This window comes from Clupea harengus, chromosome 18, assembly GCF_900700415.2.
Source record: "Clupea harengus chromosome 18, Ch_v2.0.2, whole genome shotgun sequence".
In the NCBI taxonomy this organism is placed as follows: Eukaryota; Metazoa; Chordata; class Actinopteri; order Clupeiformes; family Clupeidae; genus Clupea; species Clupea harengus.
In genome coordinates, this window is record NC_045169.1 from 5462669 (window position 1) to 5488618 (window position 25950).

Genomic DNA, 25950 nt, shown 5'->3' on the forward strand with positions numbered 1-25950 from the left:
TAGGCAGCTTTGCTACAATGGACCCCTAAACTGTGAAGGCTTACCAGATTTTCCGTGTCATATAAGGAAGCGCCACTAGGTGGAGCCGTATTAGCCTACCTGACTGTGAACGTGCAATTGAGTAGTTATCAGGTAGAGGTCTGCACGGGACTGATTTTTTTGGGTCCCACTCCCACAAACCCAAGTAATATTTTGTCACCCCCCCCCCCAAAATTCTGCAGGTGGACGTTAACACAGGAAGGATTTTTCAGTCCCACTCTTCACCACTCCCATGAAAAAAAAAAAACAATCTTGCAGTTTAGGGGGGTGAGAGTTACAGTAACGGTACTCAGCAGGTACAGTGCTGTGCAGTTAGTAAACCTCACTCCCCCGACACCTCAAGAGATGTGCTAGCAACAGATGCTAGCACCCATGGGTTTTAGCCTTCTTGCTAGCAAGCCTGCCTCCCATGTCTGAGATTGCAAATTTAAGTCCTGTGTGGGACTATGCTTGTCTACACAACTCAGGTTACTTACAGGAGGCCTAGATTTGAGGCCCCCCCTTCTGGTCTCCGAGAGCTATTATTCCAGACTACATTAAACAGAAGGCCAACTGAGTGAATTGGTAAGCACACATACTAGGTGTCTTATTTAAATGTTGGCTAATTTTGATATATCGATGCCTCAAACATCAAGAAAATAACACACCGATCAATATATCGATCTTTTATTACAGTCCTAGCTAATACACATACAACACCCAGGATTATGACAAACCTGTAGCTTAAAAACAATAATTTTTGTCCCTTCTGCGTACACTTCATTCATGCTAGCATGACCTAGCATCCAAATTAAACTTTGAATGCTGTCATCATGTCTCTCTAATGTTAAAGAAAACAAACTTCTAGTTATCTAGAAAGTTAGTCTGTTTAATGACAAACTCTCAGAATTGTGCTAAATTCAATTGCATCAGCATTTCTACATTAGTCAAAGTCAAATTTATTTATAAAGCACATTTAAAAACAACTCACGTTGACCAGTGCATTAGTGCATTACATTACTTTAAAACCTGATGAAAGGCAGGGCGTACAATAAGCAGCATTTTGTGCTAACATAGTGCTCAAAATAACATTTACATTTAGTCATTTAGCAGACGCTTTTATCCAAAGCAACGTACAAAGGAGAGAACAATCAAGTTCTCAAATAACAAACAAATAACACAGTGGTGTACTTTCCAGTGGGTTGAATTAGACACCCACAACACCAGTATGGGGGCAATGCCGCCTAATGTATCTATACACAGCAGTTGGCATGGCGTGTGATTCATGCTGGCATAGTGGCAGGGACTGGTGCCATGTGGCAGAGGTGGGGGCATGTCAGGCTCAGGCTCTGAAGGCATCAATCCCACTGCGCCCTGTAGGTGACAGGGCCCCGTTGAGTTTGCAGTAGGTCTGCCCCCTCGATGATTCGCTTCATCATGGAGGCGCAGGTGATGAGCATGTGACCAGCACCCTGGAGGAGCATGGACGCCAGCCGGAGGGTTTCCCTGAGAAAATGAACATTTATTTGGACATAGTTAAGGCTGTCTTCATATTGTGTGTATTGTAAGTATGGTTGTAGAGAAGTGCAACCAGTCATATACCTCATTGACAGCTTCTCTTTTGTATCTATTAAAATGGTGGAGGCCAATCCTACACCCACCCATAGCCCTTACACTCACTTCAGAAGTTTCTTGGGCCCTAGCAGCTGGAAGTCTGCCCCGACTGAGTACAAGCCTTGGAACGTGGCCATGACGCTGAGAGAGCCAAACAAATCATGTGGGCTGATGCGGTAGAAGTCCAGGACGACGCGAGCAATGTCCTGCCCCTTCCTGGGTTTGCAATCTGATGGTTTGCCACCATTGCTCCTTTGGACAGTCTGAAAAGTGGCTGATGCCTTTGAATAGGTACTTTTTGAATTTTCTTGAACATTATTTGAAAGCCTACTCTTGACAGCCAGAAAAAAACATAATTACAAATAATGACTATACTGTAATTATTGAGGAATTCCCTGCTTGTGCCAATCAACGTACAGGTTTCAACTCGTATCACTCATGTGGTATAACACATGATTACACAGACATATAGAGCCAGTGACTTAAATTGCTCTATGCCCTGATGCTTTTTTAACAACAAACATACCATAGTGAATATAACTATCTTTGTTGTGTTTATACCATTGCTTAGCTCATAACACACTGTTTTTGTAAACATGCTAAACACATACAGCTTGGGGTGTCCAAGTCTGTCCAGGCTCTAGTCCAATGAACACGGAGTTGTCTGGCAGTGCTGTTAGGAACTCCTCTGAGTCGACCTCTGTCCCATCCTCCTCACACACCAGAGACAACAGCGAGGACAGCATCAGAACCTCGGCCACCTGCAACACAGTCAGGAAGGCCTCTCCTCAAACATGGCTATTTCTGATATCAAAAAGGTTGGATGCATTGACAGCAGCTATGAATGTGATTTCAGCTGTGACCTGACTGAGTAGTCTAGAGGCAATGCAGCTTTTACTGGCCAAACTCCCCCCCCCCCCCCCCCCAGATTTACAAATCTGACCTATTCAACTAACATTTACAATTTTTTGAGCTTCTAACTTCTCACCTTCTCTTTCAGCTGCTGCAGAGTTGCCGCGGTGACGCCCTTCCTAACTCCTCTGTCATGGGAACACACCTTGAATGGCCGCTGTGGGGGGGTGTATACCATACGGGACACAGACCTGAGGGAGGTAGAATCCAAAGTCAGACTGAATCATGGAAACAGGAATGGAACGAGAGGGAGATGAGGTGTGGGTCTGTGTATGTGTGGGTCTAGTCTCTGTGTGAGTGTGGGTCTAGTCTAGTTAGTGTCTGTGTATGTGTGGGTCTAGTCTCTGTGTATGTGTTTGAGCAACAGAGTCATTCATAAAAAAAATACACAGAATTACTCCTAGCCAATCCATCCAAGACTCGAGACAAAACACAGGATGGGGTGGTATTCTTATTACAAATAAAGTGCAATGTTTAGGAATGTCTAAATAGAAAATGTTTACAGTAGATGATATTGTTGTTATCTGTCATCTTATTGCTGTGTCTGATATGTCAGTTGTTGTGCTGTCTCCACATTACCCACATATCCACGTACTCTGCACTTTACTATTTTTTTGCACTTCTGGTTAGATGCCAAACTGCATTTCGTTGTCTCAGTACTTGTACTCTGTGCAATGACAATAAAGTTGAATCTAATCTAATCTAATTCCAACAAAAACATCATGACAACACACTACCAGACAGTGGGAAGGCCATCCCAGGAGTCAATACATGGAAACAGATGGAAGTTTGAAAAGTAAAAAATCTATTACAAATTGAAAGTGATTTTGAGATCTGGTATGAGGTAGACTACAATATGTAGTAGGCCTGTTTAAAGTAGTATGTTTTATGAGCTAAGCTTATGAAGAATTACAAATTAAAATGAACATTAAAAGCCATGCCATCTGAAAACATTTGCTAAACGTTGTATCAGAACAAAATTCTAGACACAATTTATAGACACAAACCACTTAGTTTAGTTTCGGTCAGCTACTCACTTTAATAGTGACGACGTTGTCTCCATATTTCTGTTGGACAGAGCTTCCCTTGGCTATTCTTTGTCTTCCTGTTGCTTTTTTCAGACTGTGCTTCTCTTGAACGGTGAATACGTCTTGAAGCTGATCAGATTCTTAACTGCGAAACTGATTGTACTTTGGAAGAGCTGATGTGATAACACAGAGACAGATGTCAGAGGGCGAAGTCCGTTAGTATGATAAGTGCGAGTGTGTGGGGGAGGTCTCTTGGGTGATGAAGGTAAATACTTTCCACTAGGTGATCTACCCAATAACTCTATATAGGCTACAGTTGATAGATCTTCCCATATCCTGACCTGCCCCACTATGACCAACATTAGGCTACCTAAGGTTAGCACAAAAAAAAGTGTCGCTGATTTTATAAACACGACTCAGTCCTCCAAGTCTTGCAGTGTAAAGCTGAGGTAGGTCATGACGCGTCAAAATAAGTTTGAAGACTTAAATGTTTAGTAGTAAACTTAACTTATATAGGCTAGCTACTTAGGTAAGGCCAGCACCAAAGGTAACTGAACTAACCCCTCACACCCTGGACATAATCTGTTCCAGCTCCTCCCCTCTGTCAGGCGCTACAGATCTCTGCACACCAAAACCAACAGACACAGGAACAGTTTTTTCCCCCTTGCCGTCACTCTAATGAACAGTTTACAAATTATTATATTATATTATATATTATATTTATTTATTTTATCCTAAACTGTTATACTGCATATTTTCAGTTTAAGTACATTGAGAGCAACTAAACCCAGAAAAAAAATCCTTGTATATGAAAATGTACTTGGCCAATAAACATGATTCTGATTCAGATTCTGATTCTGATTCTGAATGTGATAGTCGTCACAGGGTTGACAACACATCAAACTCTACAAGGTAGTCGCGTGTCATCTTTGTGACATCACACCATAGAACAATTCCACAGTTCTAAAGGTAAAACCGCCTAGTTGTTTTGTCTTAAATAGTTTGGTTGCCGGAAGCTGTACGACCAATTACGTACAAACAATATGATTATGGGTAAGAAATGTGTAAGCAGTAATATCTTGGTTTCGTCGTTATAGTTTTTTTTTTATATAGTTATACTCCTCTGTATGCAGATCCTTCTCATGAAATGTTACTTGTTATGAACCCCTCTCTCTCTCTCTCTCTCTCTCTCTCGTAGCTTGGTAGGCCTACCGATGCGTCCCGTAGGCTAGATATTTAAAAGTGATTTAAGATGGATTCAAAGAGACGTTCATTGTTAGCAGAGGTATGTCTACACAATATCGAATTTTACCAAAGTACAATGTATTTAGTTTGATTCCGCCATGACCTAGGCTACAGGCTACGATCACAAACTTTGAAAAGCGCTATATGAATGTTGTATTATTATTAGGGCTGTCAATAGATTAAAAAAAATTAACTAATTCATCTCACATTTTGAAATTCATTAATCTAGATTAATCGCGATTAAAAGTTTGTTTGTCTGTTTTTTTTTTTTTACTTCCAATGAAAAATATCTCAATTTCCATACATTGTCAATCAAATGAGCTGTGACACCCAGGTAATTGTCATTGCTGACTGATGTCCAGTGGTCACCAGTAAGGGTGACGGTGGCAGCTTGCTCGAGGAGCTGAATTTTTCGTGCTCTCTCGCCGTCATAAAAGGAATGTATGCGAGACACAATGGTGCCCCTCGACGGTAAATCATAAGAGTTGTCTCCTGAAGCAATTCGAATCACCTCAGTCAGCCCAACGTCCTTAACTATGTTGATAGTCCGACAGTCACCGGCAACCCAAACTGCTAAAGTGTTGGTAACCTTTTCACGGACTGGTCTAGTTATTTTACTAGAGAAGTCGTAGAGTGTGGGTTGGCGACCATCTAACCTGGGACTGCTTTCTGTCGGGTGCTTTGCATTAAGGTGATAACTTAAAGACGAGCTGCTTCTGTGATAGCTAAATTCAAATTGACAAATGCTACATACAACTTTAGTTTTGTCGATTGTTCCGTAATTTTGCCTATTAAACAGAAACCTTTCGCCCAACAATCCCTCAGCTCTCTCCATCTTGAACTACCGCAGTGGTTCTCAAACTTTTTCTGTCATTCCCCACTTTGAACAAGGGGGGCTATTGGTAGGCAAAGCCCCCTACTTACATTGCCCGCGGGGACACAGGTTCAAGTCTGGCCTGATGTAATTTCCCAATCCTCTCCCCACCTCTTCTCCGCATCGCTTCCTGTCATAACTTCATAACTATCCAAATAAAGGCATAACATTTTTTTTTTTTTTTTAAATTGCGTTAAAATATTTTATCGCGTTAACGCTGACAGCCCTAATTATTATTATTATTATTATTATCATCATCACAGGGAGACCAACTACAGTTGTAACACTCTTGTAACACCTCAGCCGACCTCTCCTAATATTTGACAACTGGAATGTAACACATTGTATGCATCGAATAATTATATTAGGATCTAGATTGGAAATCACTGAGCACAATCACCTGTTACTTGTGTTCCTGTCAAAACGCATCAATTGTGCGCTCAAAATCATGCGCACAAATATAAAAGTTAGCTACAAATGTGCCCACAAATGACTTTTGGCGGACTATGATTGACACGAACTGAGAAATGAAGCGTGTTACAATGTCCCTGTGTTACAACTGTACCTGGTCTCCCCTAATCTTGTAGTATAACGTGATGTAGTGATAATTTTGCTTAGCCTAATGTAAACATCAACAATGCATTACAAATCTCCCGTCATCCCTTAGCATGATACTTCAGGGAGACACTGGAATGTCTTAGGGAGTGATGATGCTGGGGACAATGAAAGCATGAAAGAAATCACCCAGTGTGAGGTAATGCTATGCTAGCCCATACACAGTGAGATTCATTACTTTTTTTTCACTGTACCAGGTATGTAACGATAGCAAAATATTGCACCTTAATCAAACAGACTTTTAAGGAGACTACCTCTCACCCATGGCAAATCTATATTAGGCCAATTGAAATCCATCCAAGGTTTATGCTTAGGGTTTAAGGGTTTAGATGGCAGGCATAGGGGGTAGGAAACAGTTGAAACAGCTGGATTTAAGTGTAAAGGGTTACACAATTATACATACTGCCTCTAGGTACAGTTGTTTACAGAAAAAAAAAACTGAAGCAAGAATCCTGCAAATGACTAATGCCAATACATACTTTTTTAAACTCCTTAGTCCATTGCACTGTTGCACTGTTTGTTTGTTTGTATTGTATTGTATTGTGTTGTATATTTTGTGTAAGCACACTGAGAGTCACTTTACCAAGTCAAATTCCTTGTTTGTGCAAACTTACTTGGCCAATAAAACCTGATTCTGATTCTGATTCTGATTCTGATTCTGATTCTGATTCATCAGTATGTTGCTGTATTTGGTGGGCCTGATTCTAATCAGGAGCTTAACATCTCTTTAAGGACCAAGTTGTGTGAAGGTGACTATTTTATCTCCCCTACCGTGCTCCCAGGGGGATGACTCAGAAACAGAGACGTACGTCTCTGAGGTGCTCGTGGGAACTCTGCTCGAGCACGTCCTGTTTAAGTGCCTTATCCTCTTCGTGATCACCAGCAATGCCATCATCATCTCAATCCAGACGTCCATTCCAGCCATCACCAAGGCTAGTGTCAAACATCTGTAGCACAGTTGCTTGGGTTAGGCCAGGGCCTTTCAATCAGATTGTATGACCAGAAAAACTGTGATTTTTTTTTGTTGACAATAGCCTTTCCCTACTACACCTTTAATATTATGTTGTGTTCTTGTCTTTTTTATTTTTATTTGAATAACCTGCTTAGAGGACACGGTGCATTTATATGCCATGGCAATATAATAATAATAATAATAATAATAATAATAATAATAAAACTTTATTTATATAGCACCTTTCATGCAAAAGAATGCAGCTCAAAGTGCTTTAATATGACGTAAAACATTTTAATTATACTTTCAAAATGATGCCTTTTGCTCCTGATAATTTTGCAGAAATACGAAATTGTATTCACTGTGTGTGAACACATCATCCTCACTGTTTTCACCTGGGAGATCCTGGTCAAGTGGTTCTACGGCTTCGCAATTTTCTGGAGGGTACTGTGCATGTTTGTGTTCAAATCACTGCAGCTCTTAACGCACTGGATGCATGAAGTGCAAATGCGTAGAACACTTGAGAATGCCTCATTCCTTTGACTGATGAAATTACGCAGTTTTTTAAATGTGCCTATACAAAGAGTGGTAAATTGTCTCAATAACATACTTCTGCCATTTCAGAATGGCTGGAACATTCTGGATTGCCTAGTAACAGCATGTCTGTTAGTGGGACCTGGGATCTTTCCACAAGGGGCAAATATCTTCAAAGTCATGAGGTAATAATCATCTAACAGTGGTTCTTCATAGGGTGTCCTGTTGTCCTCTCTTGTGCAGGAAGATGTAGATTCTCAGCATAATGGGGGCAGTTGTTGGTTACTGTAAGTGCATTGTGTTGTCTTCCAGGGTGTTGTTTGTTACTGTAAGTGCATTGTGTTGTCTTCCAGGGTGTTGTTTGTTACTGTAAGTGCATTGTGTTGTCTTCCAGGGTGTTGTTTGTTACTGTAAGTGCATTGTGTTGTCTTCCAGGGTGTTGTTTGTTACTGTAAGTGCATTGTGTTGTGTTCCAGGGTGTTGTTTGTTACTGTAAGTGCATTGTGTTGGCTTCCAGGGTGTTGTTTGTTACTGTAAGTGCATTGTGTTGTTTGTTACTGTAAGTGCATTGTGTTGTCTTCCAGGGTGTTGTTTGTTACTGTAAGTGCATTGTGTTGTCTTCCAGGGTGTTGTTTGTTACTGTAAGTGCATTGTGTTGTGTTCCAGGGTGTTGTTTGTTACTGTAAGTGCATTGTGTTGTTGTTTGTTACTGTAAGTGCATTGTGTTGTGTTCCAGGGTGTTGTTTGTTACTGTAAGTGCATTGTGTTGTTGTTTGTTACTGTAAGTGCATTGTGTTGTGTTCCAGGGTGCTGCGCGTGGTCCGCTGTTTCAGCAGCTTCGCCACCATGCAGGGTGTGGCCGTGATGCTGCACGTCATCATGCAGTCCCTTCCCGACTTGGCAAACATCTTCTTGCTTCTCCTCATAATCATGATGGTATAACATCACCCATCCGTTCAGCCATGCCCATCCACCCGTCCTCCTGTCCCTCTATGCATACATCCATTCTACTTTACATGGTCACACATCTTCTGTTATCATGTGCACACTGCAGTTCTCAAGAGCATGGTGCTCATGGTGCTCATGGTGCTCGGTGAGTTGGCGTGTGTCATGACTTGCCGTTGTTGTGCTGGTCTTTGCTTGGTACAGGTCTTTGCTGTGTTCGGAGTGAATTTGTTCAGCGCCTCTGTGCCATCGGCGTTTGGCGACCTCACAGTAGCCCTCTATACCCTCTTCATCTGCATCACTCAGGACGGATGGATGACTATCTATAAGGAGTTCCAGCAGTAAGTTTATGTTTATGTTTATGTTTATGTTTATGTTTATTAAGGATCCCCATTAGTCTACACCGTAGTGGAGACTATTCTTCCTGGGGTCCAGGCAAAAAACATTACAATACAATACAAATACATAAAATGCAGTACAGCATGATCAATTATCACAAAAACACAGACTTAGAAAACAACATTTACATTAAAAGTAAAATAATACAAAAATACCTTAAATACCTAAAATAATAACCTAATCTACTATAATTTCCTTTCTGATTATTGCTGCCTTAAGTTTCCTCTTGAAATCACATTTATTTCTTGTTAGAGTCACATATGAGGGGAGCACATTCCAGTATGCAATGGCTCTGTACATTACTGTTTTCTTAAGTGCATTGGTTCTGGGGAGAGGAAAAGTAAAGTGACCACTTAGTGCCTGTCTAGTATTATAACCATGTCTCTCATTTGCAGGTGATAGCTGTAAAGATAAACTGACAGGTTTCTGTGAGGAATACACATTATTTAAAAAACAGAATAAGGCTACATGCCAGTCTTTCATCCACCCTCATCCATGACAGCTCGGCATGCATAGCATCCACACTACTCCTAACTGAGCAGTGAAGTGCTAGTCTTGCCGCTCTGTTCTGAGCAAGCTGAAGTTTACTGAGTTCTTGCTTTGATGCACTAGACCAGATAACAGGACAGTAGTCCAGATTTGACAGAACTAGAGATTGTATGACTAGTCTAATTGTTGTATTAGTTAGCAGATGAGCACTCCTTCTAATGGCATAGATACCATTAATCATTCTCACCACTGTATTATTAATCTGAGTGGACCATGACAGTGTTTCATCAATAGTGACACCCAACAGTTTGACTTCTTTTACCTGTTCCATAGTAGCACCCTTTAAAGAGAGGCTTAATTTCTTATCTGTCCAGAGTGACCATATTAATCAGGTGGGGGGTCGTGTACTTCCTCACTGGATTGAACAGTGTGTTTTGTTGCTGAAAGTGAAGTGCGGAAATGTATGGAACTATTCCATCTTTGAAAGATGGGTAATTGGCAAATGTGTAGTTATTCAACAATATGCCATAATATCCAAGTTCTTTCTAAAAAAGCTGTTCTATGACAGCAGCCATTTTGACCTCTGATTTGTATGTGTATTTACCTTTTATTGCGGATGGTATTTCCAGGAGTGGAGCCACACTGCTATACGGTGCTTCATTGTACTTCTTCATCTTCCTCACTCTTGGCGCGTTCATCTTTGGCAACCTCTTCGGCGCGGTGGTGACCACCAACTTAGAGATGTGCATGGCAGAACTTGATGAAACAAAAAGTGGCAACGATAATGCGCTTGCGCTGGTGGGTCTCTCTGCTACACAATTCAGAGCCATATGTTGGGCGTAAAATCTGACATCTGAATCAGGAAATTTAACTCTGAGCCGTATCCTATTTTATGTTTTACACTCTGTCTTATTCTCTTTGACCCATGCCACCACCTAACAGAACCAGCCTGAGGACGGTGTTAGTATAACGGACACTAGAATGGTCCATTGCGAGGAAGTTGTGGCCAGAACCAGCATGACCAAGAGGCAGAAGCCATGGAAGGGAAGTTGCCTGGAAAACCTGAGGGTGGACACCTTTGAGGACCTTACCCTTGTCCTGTCTGCTATGCAAAAGAACATGAAGGAGTACAAGGAAATACGGCAGGAGCTGGAGAAGTAGGTTGTCTTGCATGTTAAATATCTTTTGCATCAGGGAAAATGAATGTAGTCTCATGTGAGTTGAATTGACAAGCCAATTCTTCGTTTTGACGTTTTACCACTCTTTAGGAATCCAGTAATTAGATCGAATTGTAAGGAATCCACATTCTCCAAATACACAGCTAAAAGAGGGAAAGAAAACACTGAAAAACAAAGAGAACATTGGACACATTAGTCTGCATGCAATTTCCAATTCGAGTCTTCCCTTGGTTGTGCAAATTGTACTTATTTCTACTCTCACTTCCATTTCCTGAAACAATCAATGTAGCGCAACTGGGCATTTCTTAATTTTCCTCCAGGATGAAAAAAGTATATCTATTTCCCTCAACTCACTGTTGACCAGATAAAATAAATGGAGACCTGTATTTTGGGTCATGTTTGTGGGAAGGTCATGGTTGCACAGCATGGTCATTACAATGTGAATGATTAACTTCCTTCCTGGCCATTGACTGTAGGATTGTTGAGGCGGTGCACAGTCTCCCCTTCAACAGAGAACAGGAAAATGCTGTGCTCATGCGAGACCATAACGCAGCAACCATGACAGACAGCTTCCTGAAGAATGAGGTCGCCACGGGACGCACTGGAGACATGCTGTCCACTCTTATAGCACTGGAGAAGGTGAGGGGCTAAGAGAGATTCTATCATTATTATTTAGTATTGATTTATTTTTTGTATGTGTTGTGTTTATTTTGTATGTATGTCTTTATTTGGTCTAGAAAACAGTTATACTAGACAGGATACTGTTCACATTACAATAGAAAATCAAATTTGGGTTTTGAGTATTAAAGTTTGTATATGTTATTCTATAATCACTATAGTATTCAATACATGTTTAGTTTAATGGATAGAGGCATTTATATTAATCGTCTTGCCTGGTTTGATCTGATTTGCTGACAGATTCAGGTTCAGATGTCCTCTGATGATCTGGTTGTGTGCATTCTCTGTTCACAGGCCCATGTCATTGACTCAGGCACGGACTCCCCAGCTGTGTTCCAGAGGGGCTTGCGCCATGAAGCTATGCGGCGGATGTCCATGGACTCAACAAACAGCAGCGCAGTCCCGCATTCCTCATAAACAAAATACCCAGCACCCAAAGATACAACCAGGCACAAATAAGGCACTGTTGCAAGATTTACCGCCTCACTAAAAATATACTATAGACTCGTGATATCTTATGTACTTGGGTTAACAACATCTGTGATAGGGTACATGGTGTGAAACTACACACTACACTCCTTGAAGATGTTTATGTGGATTTAATGTTATGGTTTGGACATTATTCATTTTACAGAGTACTGTTTATATTGAGGAGCCACAATAAATCTGTTTACATCACAATCAGTCTCTGTTGGTCTTTAAAAACACGGTCTCTCCTTCCAGGAAGCACACCCATGCACTTCATGCACTCTGGCACATCTAGCCTACTTCCCACACCATACTTCTGCACCTATTTGCCACTTCTTGGGGTGTTTGTTTTATGCGCCACTACTTGTCGTAGCATCTCCATCATGTTGATGGAATATGGTCATGTGAAGGACAGGTATACCCTGTTAGTAAGCTTTCATCAGTGCCTACTGGACTGTTGATGGAGTTCGCACGGTTTTTACGTCGTTAGGTCCAATCAGAATATTTTACGTTTAGCCCCGAGTATTTTCGCCCTGAAAACGGAGGTGTTTCTTGCAAACAACGGACAGACTGTTCAACAGAGTGGAATTTGAGCGTCCAAAGGAGGAGGGAGTAGTAATGAATCGCAGGACAGTGCACTCAAAGTTGGAAGCAGCGCGCATCCAGCTGAAAAAGCTGTGGTTTGAAAAAAAGCCTCAACAATTTAGCCTTCTTGGCTATTTTGGGCATCATACAATGTATCAAATTATGCTGATACAAAAAAAAGCAACCCAAGCCCTTACACCAATAGTAGACCTACGGTGAACTGACGGCCAAGTCTGTCAAGTGAAGGTCTCTCTCTCTCAGTTCAATTAAGTTCGAATAGTCTTGCTTCATTGACATGACCATAACAAACAATATTGCCGAAGCATGCTTGGGAAACAATCACATAGGCTATATGTAGGCTACATATTGGATATATTTATTAACGCACGTAATCTTAACATCTAGGTAGGCTACCTCCCCAACCCAACCTCCCTTCGAAAAAAACCCCCAAAAAAACATGCTTCAGACAAACTGGACTTTTCAATAGCTACGAACGCCCTTGGTAGGTAGCTAATTTAAGACCAAAAGTCCATAACGCTTAAGCTATAAACAAAGGTAACAAAACAAGGAAAACTGACCTGACTAGCAGTAACACATAATTATATACAATGCGATAACCCGTATGTCTCTGCGTTGGGCTACTAAACCATAGACATATATAAATGTCTATGTAGGCTACTAAACAACCTGTGGACTTCAACATCGACTTCCCAAATGCCATGACGAGAACACTGAATTTTAGGCCTCATCGCAACCATTTCAAATGTAAACAAGAGCGAATCATATACTTTCACAGTCAAATATGCTGAAGAGTCACGACAACATTCTTGATTATACGTGTGTGATACAAATTATTGCAGCACACACCTTAAAATACTTTTATATATAATAATTGACAGCGCCCGGGGACCAAGTGTAGTGAACTGTCCATCTTCGGTCAGGGATGGACATGTGTTCTGTTCTTTTGCATGTTTTTCTGTTGGTGGAGGAAACCCCTTGTCATCATACCCTATCATAACTATGCCGATGACACCCAAATTTACTTAACTTTGACACCTAATGACTATGGTCCCCTTGAATCTCTTTGTGATTGTATTAAGCAAATTAACCACTGGATGTCTCAGAACTTTCTCCAGCTAAACAAAGACAAAACTGAAGTAATAGTTTTTGGTAAAAAGGAGGAAAGATGTAAGATTGCCACCCTTCTTAACAAAAAAGGACTTAAAGCAAAGGATACTGTGAGAAATCTTGGTGTCCTCTTAGACAGTGATCTAAATTTTAACAGCCACATGAAAGCAATTACTAAATCTGCGTTCTACCATCTCAAAAACATTGCCAAACTTGGAAAAACTAATTCATGCCTTTATCTCCAGTAGGGTTGATTACTGCAATGGGCTGTTCACAGGCCTTCCCAAAAAAAAACCTTAAACAGCTTCAAATGATACAAAATGCAGCAGCCAGAATTCTTACAAAAACAAAAAGAACTGACCACATAACCCCTATACTGAAATACCTGCACTGGCTCCCAGTAAGTTACAGGATTGACTTTAAAGCACTACTGCTTGTTTTCAAGTCACTTAATGGGATAGGGCCAAAGTATCTATCTGACATGTTTCAGCAGTATGTACCTCTCAAATCTCTCAGATCGCAGCATAAATTTCTATTAGTAAAACCCACTGTCCAAACTAAACAGGGTGAAGCAGCACTCAGCCACTATGCGGTTCACCTCTGGAACCAACTTCCAGAAGACATTAAAAACGCTCCAACTACTTTCAGTTTTAAATCTAGACTAAAGACCAAACTTTTATCAGATGCCTTCTGCTAACTGGCCATGAACAGTTCCTTTGAAGTATTATTGCTTACTCTAATAGAGTAGTGATTGTTATTATTCTTTTTATGCTTTTATTTCCTATATTTTACTATTTTTATGCCTTAATGTTCTCATGCTTTTATTTTCTATAATTTACTGTTTTTATGATCATGCACTGACCTTTTGCTTTTTTTTTATTTATTTTTTTATGTGAAGCACATTGTTGTGCATGTATGTGAAGCACTTTGAATGACCACGGTGTATGAATTGTGCTATACAAATACAATTGCCTTGCCTTGTGAACACGGGGAGAACATGCAAAAATAATTGTATAGCAGACATTATATTCCTCATATGCCCTTCGGACCGTATAGCTACTAGGTTAAATGACGAAGGGGTTGACTTGACGTTGTGCATCTACATATGGAGACACGAAGGTTGCAGTGTAAAGCATAGACATATATACGTCTATGGTGTAAGCAATGAAGTACAGACTTTTATCTTGAAAAAGTGAAAATATCAGCCGGAAGTCCAACTGACCGGAACTAATGTTTCCCGGTATATTTGGGCTTGTTTTCATTTCTAGCGCTCAAATAAACGAAGTTAGTAACGCTCTCGGTTCCCCTTGGAATCGGAAAAGTTGTTGATAAACAAATGGACAAGTTCTAGAACCTATAACTGTAAGCGATTGAGCTAATGGTATTCTATTTTTCGGCTCATATTAGCTTGGTAACTAGTGTTTGTGTTAGGGTACAGAAACATTCCGTGACCGATGATGGATCTAGAGGGTAAGTTATCTACATTTTCTTCGTTTGCAGATTTATTTGTATTACATAAATATCCTTAGCACATTTATTTGCATTATTTGCTTTGTGGGGTAGAAAAGCGTGACATTCACGTCACGTTTATACAAGGTTAGCAGTGGCGATTTTAGCCTGGAATTTCTGGTGGGGCAATTTTGTATGACGTTATGTCACCGTCACAAAAATAGAGGTAGCTGATTATTATAAGCAGTAGGCCTATATAGACCAGTAAGATATGCTATGGGCTGCATTTTGAGTGCCAGCAGGGAGCAGAAATCCTATTTCAAATACATTTCACAAGCTTCCGCGCGACACAGAGATGTTGCCTATAATACAGCATTATAAGTAAAATGATTGCAACAAAGTAAAAAGATTAGACACACATAGCTCAAATAACTTGCATAATTTATTAAGCTTGTGGCACACGTGTGGCATACAATATGAAGCAAAAGGCACAACTGAAACAAATAACAGCAACAAAACATGCTGCTAAATGAACGAAACTTTGTTCTTGCAGATTGCATTGATACATCCATCAGCTCCAAAAAAAAAATGGACTCACAGAATCATAGTGTCTTTGCAGCCTGGTGTCGCCCTCGCACATCGTCTCAAAGTTTGCACTTCCCACTGAGCTTTATGCACGATATCAGCCTCCCCAGTACATAACGATTCTCCTCCGTCTGTTTGTTGTGCTCTAAAATGTTCCGCTGATATGCACTATCTAGCTGTGCCATGATGTTTACCTGCCCCAATAGTCCCAATTGCAGGGCGCAATTGATTATGGGGTTTACAGCTTTCGTGTTTCACTGTTCTTTCTGCCAGATGCTTCAGGTCTTTGAATCCATCCCTTGTCCGAACGGAGTCTGCATTAGTACCAATTCCAAAAATAAGGCATGGGAAACAGAACAGTGCTCCTTTTGATGTGCTAGCTGTTAGCCATGTCTTTCTGTCATACCATTCCGTCTTGAAAGTTCGAGTTGCTTTCTGACCAGGCTACAGCAGGATCAAGTCGTCTGGTCTGTGTGGTCCCAAACGTTTTGATTTCTAATTTTTCTTCCAGCGGCAATGTACAAAATTGCACCCTCAACAAATAATCTACGTTATTCATTGTATGAATTAAAAAACACTTCCAAAATAGTCGGAATCTAGCGATAGCTAAATAGCAGTGCCATTACTGGCATTGATCTGACTGTATGTTTGTTTTTTCTTAGTCACGGGGTACAGGTCTCGCGGTTTTCGCATTATTCCAGTCTAGTTGCCAGGCAGATTTCGTGGGGCACATCTGAAAGTGCCCCACCGCTCAATGTTAACTTTGGCCTGTGTGGTTCAGGCGTATTGGTGTTTCCATGGTAACGGTGGGGCAGCGTGGGCTGTTGCCCCCCCGGAAAGGGAGGGACAGCGGGGAGCAGCATTTCACAGAGCAAGCACAGACAGAAAAACATACGAATCAAATTACAAAACAAGACTATAATGCTTGTGAGTCAAGTTTATTCACACACATATTCACGCTACTTTGCATAAATATATATATTTTGCCGCGAAGTACGAATGTATTGAGCTTTTTGCACAACAGCGTCATCTGGATCTGGTGGGGCAGTGCCCCACCTGCCCCTAACGTAGAAACGCCACTGAAGGTTAGTAACTTTGCTAGCGACATTTGTTAGCCACTGTCTCGGTTCAGACCCATCTGAACCAACAAAGCGGCATCAGTGAGACGCTAAGTGGTGGCAAATATTGAATCACCACAGTTGTGTCATCCTATACAGGGTTATGTTTGATAATTAGTTTAAAATGGCTATCACATAAAAAGCGAGAGTGAATTTTCATTCGCGTTAGATGCTTTGTTGAAGTTGACTGATACCGTCGGGGTGGAGCAGTGCAACGTGGACAGTGGTGTTTCATTGCATCCCTTGGGGGTGCACCTATACATTATATATTGCTAGTTCGATTCCCTGTCGAAGCGTCCTTGAGCAAGACACTGAACCCCTAATTGCTCCTGATGTGCAGTGTGCCATCAGTGTAAATGTAAAGTGTGTATACATTGTAAGTCGCACATATGTAAGTCGCTTTGGATAAAAGCGTCTGCTAAATGACTAAATGTAAATGTATACAGCTGCCTGATGAATGTGCCCCTCTTTTCATAGGCTCAGTTGTACCCATCCACTCCCTTTGCCTTCTGGCCCCTCCTTTGCGTCTGATGTCGGCAGCAATGTGGAAGGTGATGTTGCAGCGGGATGTGACCCAGTATGGGAGGCTGGAGGAGTTCATAACCTCTATCTCTGAGAGTGTTCCTGGGCTGCTGGACTACAGACACTATGTTAAACTCGCACTTGGCCTGAGGTCTCGGGTAAGTCCCTGAGTATAGTGAGTGTGTGTTTTCGGCATGTGCCAAGAATATGAGTTTTTATAATCACTGTAGGATTACCATGTCATAGTATGATTGCACCCCTTGATAGGCTGCTAGAGGTTGTCCGACTAAAATATTTTCTTGATGTCTCCAGTTGATTTTGGAGTTGTGTCGGGGCCCTGAAGCCCCGGACCCCACAGCCATCCTCACACATCTAGATAGGATACCAGCCCTGGTCCAGTCTTCGCCTAACAGGCCGGTGAGTTACTGGCTTTGGTTGCAGCATCTTCCTTTGGTGTGCACTGCAATTACAAAATAGCTTTGATTTGTTAATTTAACCAAACAAAGTGGCAGTTGAAGGTGTATCATGTAGTACAAGGATGAAATGATGATGTCTGTCTGACTGAAACTGAAAAGTCTGTAGTGTTTTAATGTCCATTTATCTGTGTTCATCTATAAGCTAAAGGCAAAGGATTTAAGTTCATGACGATAAGATTTTTGTTTGTGCCTTCTTTTAGAGAAAGGATTTGAAGGTTGAAATGACCGTAAGCAATTTCCAGAACTTAGTCCAGACCATCCTTGATGACCCTGAAGAGCGAGACATCTTTTTCCAGGTGGGACTACAAGCGGTCTCTGCTGTAGAAATAATTAATATCTTTTATTTCCCTCTATCACGTGCCAACACATTTTTATTTTATTTCTTGTACTCCCTTCTTGCATTTTTAGGAAGACTTTCCAGAACAGTATGGCCCACAATATGACAAGGCCCTGGAGAAACTGATGTGGGAGTTTTTGACCAGACTAGACCAACTATTACCAATTCCAGATTTGGCACAGGTATGATGCATGCTCGGCATATGTTTATACGCTACATTCATCATTTGTAGTGGAGAGAGAGCATCACTTACATTTCAGGGAATCATTTACTTGGGCAAAAATAATCTGTAGGTGAAGTGTATCCCTTTACAGCATAACACACATTTGTGGAATGCCATTATTCCATAATAAGAAAGCATTAAAATCATATACAAGGCAAATTTTGATTGATATATGTAACAATCTATGTGTAGTGTGTTTTCTTTAGTTGTATTTTTTTTTCTTTCTGTTAAAGGGCCTTTTTGTTTGGTCACCCTATACGCCCGTGTTAACTGTCTGTCTCAAAGGTTGCTCTCTGTTGTGTGTGCAGACCGTGTTGTGGCTCGGGAATGCCCCTGCTTTCTTGGATGAGTGTGCAAAGTCGTCTACCCCGCCTCAGCTTCTCAGAAAACTGTTGCAGCATGAGATTTGCCTCGGCCACCTTGGCTCAGGAGGTAGGTGCAGATGTGCCTTGTGCTCACACACACACACACACACACACACACACACACACACACACACACACACACACACACACACACACACACACACACACACACACACACACACACACTCCAATACTGGCTCAACCCCACTGTCTACTACTGCTTCCCCAATATGCAGGATGTTTAGTCTGACCCAGAAGCCAGGGTATGGATATGGCTGTGTTGAGATAAAGTCATATTACATTTAAACGTTTAAATAATGAATATAATAAAAAAAGTAGGCTTGGGATTGATGTCTTTTTCATCGATAATCAGAAAATGTTTCCGGTGAATATCAATATATATAGAATTTTTTACATGTATAGGTGTCTTTGCTACAATGAATTATGTATCACAAAAGCTGTGAAGGTTACCGATTTTCAGTGTCATAAGGAAGCACCACTAGATAGAGATTCATCATATTTATTACATAGCATAATTATTAAGCTAATCATTTTCATCAAATCATAAAAGTAGGCATATGGATGAAAATAAGATAGTTTATTCATACACATTCCCATGAGAGATGTTTTGTGTAGCCTAGATATATCAGTAGCCGCTGCTTATGTTAAATGTTAAAAAGACGTTATCATAAGCCAACGTAAAATTTGAACAGTCATTTTAACAGTTAACAACACATGATGATGTTACTGGCTCCGACATGTCAACTGATGCGGGCTGCATCACATAAACATTGTCTCATATCGCATATATCGTGTTAATAAGCTTCTTGTTTATTGGTAGGCTTTCTAGCTTGATTGGAGGAAAAACCTTCAGCGCCTTATCTATTTAGCACCTTTTACAATCAATCTATAATATATTTTTTTTTATAATTAAATGGAAGGCCAACTGAGTGAATTGGAAAGCACACATACTAATGTGTCTAATTTAAATGTTTGAATAAATCGATGCCTGAAAAACTTTTTTTTTTTTTAAATAATGTGCCGATCAATAATCTATATATACAGTATATTGATTTTTAAATGACATTCCTTTTAAATAGTGATTCATATTTGACTCTGAACCTGTCTTTTACTTTACTAACATTTGATATTTCTCTCTCCTTCTTTTCCCTCACCTCTTCTCTTCTTGTTGGTAGTATCCATACCTCCCACCACAGGGGACAACATCCTCTCCTCCCTGTCCCTCCCTCCCTCTGGCCGGACTCATCAGCCTGGATCGGACCAAATCTCTGCGAAGACCACAGCTTCAGATATGTCACCGCAAAAGTCCAATCAGCGACGACTGAGGCGAACCCGGTCACCCATCGACCCCGTGATTGGCTCCATATCGCTAAAGGATACCCAATTAGCTGTGACCGGTGCCCAGCTGCAAGAGAAAAGCTGTCAGCCTGAGGTCACCTCACACTGTGATGCGGAACCTGCCACATCGACCCAAGTCTTCACCAAAATCAGACAGAAAACTTGTTCAAAGCATGCGAAGGCTACCGCGGAAGAGGAGGAAGGTGCCAGGAGGGAGAATGAACCAATCGGAGTCCTTGACAAGGAAGAGGCTAGGGTATCCAGCAAGAGAGGAAGGCCAAGAGCACATAAAGGAGATGAGCGTGATCGGGATGCAAAGGGCGGCACAGGGAAAATGGAACGTCAGGAGAACGTGGCGAAAGATGGCACTTTCACTGGTGTGAAGCCACGGGTAAGGGAGGACTGGACCTCTCTAGTGGGCTCCTGTTTGAAACGCCAGCCAAGGGTGGTTGTCCGTCACCTGGATGTGTCTGAGCTGCTCGAATGGAGAGGCAGTGGTGTCACTGACATCTCGCAGAAACGGAACAACTCGTCCTCTGCACTGAGCTCCTGTTCGAAACGCCAGCTCAGGGTCACCATCCAGCGGCTAAACCTGTCGTGTCCTGCCGTTCAGGCGCTCTTAAATCGACGTCCTGCAGCCGCGTCGGAACCCAGAAAGAGTCTTTCCACAGAGACGATAGCAGGTGGGACTGTGAGGAAGAGGAAGAGAAGCGACTGCCTACCCTCCCCAGCAAAGACATGGCTGAGCTCAGAAAACAAAGAGTAAGGCTGAAGGGGTCTCATTGTATGGCTTTGACTGATCACGTAGTATTTTCAAATCCTGCTTTGGGTTTTCATGTTGGGGATTATCTATAATGTCACAGATTATAGATAATTTCACAGATTAACACTGGTGAGGATAAATCTGTGTGGTTCGATGACCTCTTTTTATGAAAGCCTTTTAATGTAATTTATGTAGTGTATGTATGTGTGTGTGAAGTGATTATAAAATATGTCAATAAACTGATTGTTTTGTAATCCTTAGGAACATTGAAGGACCCCAAATTATTTCCCAAAGGACAAATAGCCCAGGTGACAATCCATTTTTATTTGAAGCAACTTTATTCAAGAGTAAGGTCTCAAATTAGTAGGAGTGCTTTTGACCATGGTAATCTTTACCGTTTGAGCTACAAGAATTTTTCAATCTAAAGCTTCCCCTTTGTTCAGGTTGCATATTTGGTTGTTTTTTCAGTAGCATGTAAAGCAGGGCTCCCCAGTCCATTTGTTGGAGATCTACCCAGCAGGTTTTCTTAGAACACCTGTGAGTCTGTGAGGTTTAGAACTGTCAAAGTCACAACAGTTCAGTATGAGTTGCAACTAAATACAGAAACAAGGTATATGTCCTGTAGAAGGACATGGAATCCGGATGAAAATAATGTCTTCCACTGGCCCATCAATCTCCTCAACTCGAGACCTTCCTCCCCTCTCCCAGGTAAGCCACCTGCTGAATCCGGAGAGGAGATGGTTGCCGATTCAGAGGATGAATCCCCAAACCATTTCAAGGTAATGAATATTCAGTACATGGCGCAAATGTAATTGTTAGTTTATACAGTATCTCAGTGAATTGGAACAGTACAGTAATTCAAATGCATTAATGAATGCTTAGTTTACATCTTGCCTTCATGGCTCTATGTAATTTGCTGACATAAAGTGCAGCGATCTGATATTGTGGAGTAGTGAGCTTCTTCTCTTATTTCCAGAACTTTCTGAAGGGCTACTACAGGACCAAGCACAACACCTTCGTGCCGACGCTGGAGGAGTACCTGAAACCAGGTGTGGGTCGACGGGACCTGCTGTCTCCCGGCACAGGGCAAAGGCAGTGATTATGTACAGTAATGGCTTCTTCTGCAGTAAGACATCTTGCTTGTCCAGGAAGCACTCAAATAATCATGTCAGTAATCAGCATTAACCCAGAGAGCTGGATCTGACTAAGAAGCGATGGCTGCCTGTTTGTTTTTACTTGTATATATGCTACTAAACTTGGTTATTGGTGCTTTATTTAATAGTATATTCCTTGTTACTACTTTTAATTTGACCTCCAATTTCTAAGCTACCTTCATTTTTTAATATATTAATCTGAATAAATAAATTCATTATTTAAATGTTCTTTTTTTTAAGCATTGCATTGTTCATACACACACACACACACACACACAAACAAAATAAATCACTTTGGCCCTTATCTTATCATCTACAACAGGAAGTAGACTTATTTTAATGAACACTGTATTGAAGTTAAAGTGAAGGAGTACGTTGTGCCTGCTGCATACTTAGTAAATTAGAGCATTTACCTTACTTCAAGTGCAACAAAACAAGAAAAACTGTTTATTAATCAACTTTGACATCTGTGAGGAGGATGGATTTGGAGGATGGACAGAAGGTTGATTGAAAATGTTATAAGTTCATACTCGGAAATTAAAAGTAATCATCCACAAAGAGTTCAAAAACATCCCTGAAATGTTTCATTCAAGTTCTTGTGATTCATTTTTCGGTGGCTCCATGTCCACGTGGAGTGGTCACCACTGACAAGGCAACATTCAACATCCCAAGTCTGTTATTTAGACCACAGCCTTGGTAGCATGAAGCTACACCCTACTACAGAAGGTGATGCTGGATACACTGACCAGAGTGATGTCATTTGAGCTGGTTTTTCCACCTCTCTAGCCCGCCCACACACACACACACACACACACACTTAGAGTCTACAGCTCATCCCTCCAGTGGCCATTATGGTTTCTCCTGTGATATAGGAGGCGTCGTCTGAACAGAGGAAGGCGATGACTCCACCAATTTCCGCTGGCTCGCCAATCCTGGAGGTACAGAACAGGCAGGCAGTCACATGGTACTATCACAATATTGCTTTTGAAAAGGGAGAACGTCCGATCGTTAAGGAGTTTTTAGTAATTTACCTTTTAATGGCCAGCTGCTTTTTGAATTCATCCACAATGTCTTCATTCTGCCACAACTGGAACAAATGTCAAGGTGGGAAGATGGGTTGCAAATGCTTTAGTGACTGATATATACATGTTTAGGTAGGCACTAGTCAACATGACCAGCGACTGTGAGGGAGGTTGCCTGGCAACACTACTAGAATCCTTACCGCAGAGCTGAAGCGCGTCTTGATGACGCCAGGTGCCACGCAGTTGACCCGGATGTTGCTGTGTGCCAGTTCAGGCGCCAACGCCCGTGTTAAGCCCAGCAAGGCCGTCTTACTCACACTGTATGGGCCCAGAGCCTGACAAAAACATAGTTAAGAAGTTTAAATGGATTAACAATAGATCTGGTCTCCCCTAAAGGTAATGCTCAAGGAAGATAACCTTTACCCTCTGCACCGACAGGAAAACACACCACATAGCATGTTCTCATTTGTTTTAACTAATTTCCCATTTACCCTTAAAGTGTAGTTATGGACACCATACACATTTAGATTGCAGGTTTTTTTTGCCCCAGACATTGATGGGTGATGAGACTGAGTGAAGAAGTAATGTAAGGGTTGTTCTAATCCAATTAGAATGACAGTATTAAGTTCTTGGTTCCTAAAAATGAAATCAGAATACACTTGCCTGCATTGGCTGGTACGCGGCAACAGATGACACGAAAACAACAGATCCTCCCCTATGAATGTGGTGAACCAATAACAGAAAGGGATGAAAATAGCATCAATTTAAGAGTACACCACTCCACTGTCATGCTCCATTTCCCCACATTCTCACCCTCTTTTCTCCATGTGGGGCACCACTAGTTTGGTCAGCAGGAAAGCAGCTTTCACATTTACACCCAGGATCTATTAAAAGACAATTAAGCATTAAAAGACAAACATTACACTTCATAGCACTATTCCCACAACTCCAGGTAAATTATGTTTTCCTTTTCAGATCGATTCACAGTAATACTCAAGAGAGCCTTTCACATGGTAACCAATAAATGATGCATTCAATATACTGAGGATGAATGTGGGTGTAGAAGGCGTGCGTAGATAACATGCTTAGAACCAGGCCTAGATCAGTCAGTGGAGGGTCATGTATACCTTATCCCAGACTTCCTCTGTTGAGTCCATGATATTTCCAAAAAATGGGTTGACGGCTGCGTTGGAGACCAAGATGTCGATGCCCCCACATTTCTCCACTGTCTTAACAAGAGAAACACAACATCTTGCATCCTATTGTATAGCAGTTATAAAGGTTTGTTGTAAAGGATGTTTATTTCAAATTCTACCCTGTGTTCTTATGCCAGTTTAGACCGTGATGAAGCCTCACCATTTGCACCAGCTTCTCTCTATCTTCGCTCTTGCCAACATTACATGTGGTGCCAGTAACCTGGATGTTCTTACTAAGCAGCAGAGACACCGCCTTGTCTACGTTGTCCTGGCGACGGCTGCTCACCACGACATGGGCTCCCCTCTGACCCAAGGCCTCAGCTGCAGCCAGACCGATTCTGATGGGAAAGACAAGAGGTGTGTTGAGAATGGACCTCTAGTTTTACACACTCCGATCCTACAAAACATACATCATGAAACGGCACATTTTTCTTCTTTTAATTAGGCAGACTAAACAATACTTAAGCCAAATACACATTCTGCCCCATTTAAATGGATTATTACAGATCTCTCAATCAAATCAGGTGCAAAAGATCAAAGTATAATATTAAATTAAACCGAGTTACTGTGTGTTTTGTATGCAATGGTCCAATCATTAATTGATTAACCAATCGTTAAAGAAGCCTCCCAATTCACCAAATAAAAATATAATGCATATGTGTATGTCACTGATTATAGTTGACTCAAACCTATCTGATGAACCGTAGTGGGTTATGTTATACTTATGAGTAGAATAAACAGGATTACTAAACGATCAATGTCAATAACATTTATACCCATCTGTGGATGCAGTTACTATGGCAGTTTTTCCTACTAAGCTGCTGTGTGACATTGTTCTTCGACAGACACTGACAGGATTCGTCAGCAGGCACTTAGTCACAGACCTTAGCATACCCTGCAGACAAGCAAACAGAAAGTTTCAAAGGGTGACAAATAACATAGTTTACCAACGTGGGATATTATTGCCCAAGTTCAAGCTTTTATGATTGATTGGTGGTAAACAGCAGACGTATCAGCGCTTAGTTGGGCAAAGGTGACAGCAGGATACTTGTGTAGGTAGTTACGAGACGTGATTGCAATGTGAAAACTTATAGGTTAGGTCACGAACGCGTAATGTTAAATTTGTGTTGTAGCATATATATCTAGAGTAGAACGCTACAAACTTCCGAGAAAACTAAAACTATCCCTGAAAAAAAAAAAAACCTCGCTAGATATCTCTTAGCTAGCCTTAGCTTGTGGCTTTACTATAAATGAATGACTAACCCAGGCACCAACATAACAGTTTTTGTGCAAGTCACATACGCGAACACAACAGCGGACTGAATTTCTTCACTTAGTCATACATGTAAATCATGATCGCCTTTGTTAAAGAACGTAGGTTATAAATGTTCACCTCTTTCTAGACTGGCAAGCCCGGTTACCGTTTACAGGGTTGAGATTCGGTTTTGCACCCTAACTTTTAAGGAAGGCGGAGTCAACCTTTAACATCTGCGCATAGACTCAACACAACAACCGCAAATAGTCTGGACCTTTTTGTAAGTTGTCAGAATAAAAGTCACTAATAGCAACCATTGTTCAGTAACATCTACATTAGGCAGAGGTAAAATATTTTGACAAAAATTGGATTTCAAGTCCTACTATGTATGCCAATTTATTCATCTATGAAAAAATGAATTGGGTAGACAATGCAGCTCATTTCTATAATAATTTTGTATTCTA

The 25950-nt window shown here is 41.2% G+C and overlaps 4 protein-coding genes across 6 annotated transcripts; 2 read left to right on the forward strand and 2 right to left on the reverse strand.

Annotated features, from left to right (window-relative positions):
- Window positions 1–689: 689 nt before the first annotated feature.
- On the reverse strand, window positions 690–3758 carry cideb (cell death inducing DFFA like effector b). 2 transcript variants are annotated; one of them, XM_012820670.3, is made up of 5 exons: window positions 3582–3758; window positions 2621–2735; window positions 2244–2393; window positions 1699–1913; window positions 690–1524 (listed from the first exon to the last, which is right to left on the reverse strand). In XM_012820670.3, the coding sequence occupies exons 1-5, from the start codon at window positions 3605–3607 to the stop codon at window positions 1377–1379; spliced, it is 654 nt and encodes a 217-aa protein (XP_012676124.1). In that variant the 5' UTR covers window positions 3608–3758; the 3' UTR covers window positions 690–1376. The 2 variants fall into 2 exon arrangements, with proteins under 2 accessions (XP_012676124.1, XP_012676125.1); XM_012820671.3 differs by having other exon boundaries at window positions 1699–1895; window positions 3582–3754.
- A 4880-nt stretch (window positions 3759–8638) lies between these two features.
- Window positions 8639–12162, forward strand: LOC116224671 (cation channel sperm-associated protein 4-like). Its single transcript, XM_031585198.2, has 6 exons — window positions 8639–8728; window positions 8942–9078; window positions 10255–10423; window positions 10568–10782; window positions 11280–11442; window positions 11776–12162. Exons 1-6 carry the CDS (start codon window positions 8639–8641, stop codon window positions 11896–11898), a joined length of 897 nt encoding a protein of 298 aa, XP_031441058.2. The 3' UTR covers window positions 11899–12162.
- Window positions 12163–14863: 2701 nt separating this feature from the next.
- tinf2 (TERF1 (TRF1)-interacting nuclear factor 2) lies at window positions 14864–22237 on the forward strand. Its single transcript, XM_012820617.3, has 10 exons — window positions 14864–15132; window positions 17292–17494; window positions 17649–17753; window positions 18013–18108; window positions 18221–18331; window positions 18681–18804; window positions 19934–20858; window positions 21121–21167; window positions 21568–21638; window positions 21836–22237. Exons 1-10 carry the CDS (start codon window positions 15117–15119, stop codon window positions 21956–21958), a joined length of 1821 nt encoding a protein of 606 aa, XP_012676071.2. The 5' UTR covers window positions 14864–15116; the 3' UTR covers window positions 21959–22237.
- On the reverse strand, window positions 18903–25730 carry dhrs4 (dehydrogenase/reductase (SDR family) member 4). Of its 2 annotated transcripts, XM_031585090.2 has the most exons (10): window positions 25625–25730; window positions 25008–25126; window positions 24392–24569; window positions 24163–24264; window positions 23849–23919; window positions 23699–23750; window positions 23236–23370; window positions 23045–23100; window positions 22817–22945; window positions 18903–18922 (listed from the first exon to the last, which is right to left on the reverse strand). In XM_031585090.2, the coding sequence occupies exons 2-9, from the start codon at window positions 25121–25123 to the stop codon at window positions 22831–22833; spliced, it is 825 nt and encodes a 274-aa protein (XP_031440950.1). In that variant the 5' UTR covers window positions 25124–25126; window positions 25625–25730; the 3' UTR covers window positions 18903–18922; window positions 22817–22830. The 2 variants fall into 2 exon arrangements, with proteins under 2 accessions (XP_031440950.1, XP_012676128.2); XM_012820674.3 differs by lacking the exon at window positions 18903–18922 and having other exon boundaries at window positions 22325–22945.
- Window positions 25731–25950: the final 220 nt, after the last annotated feature.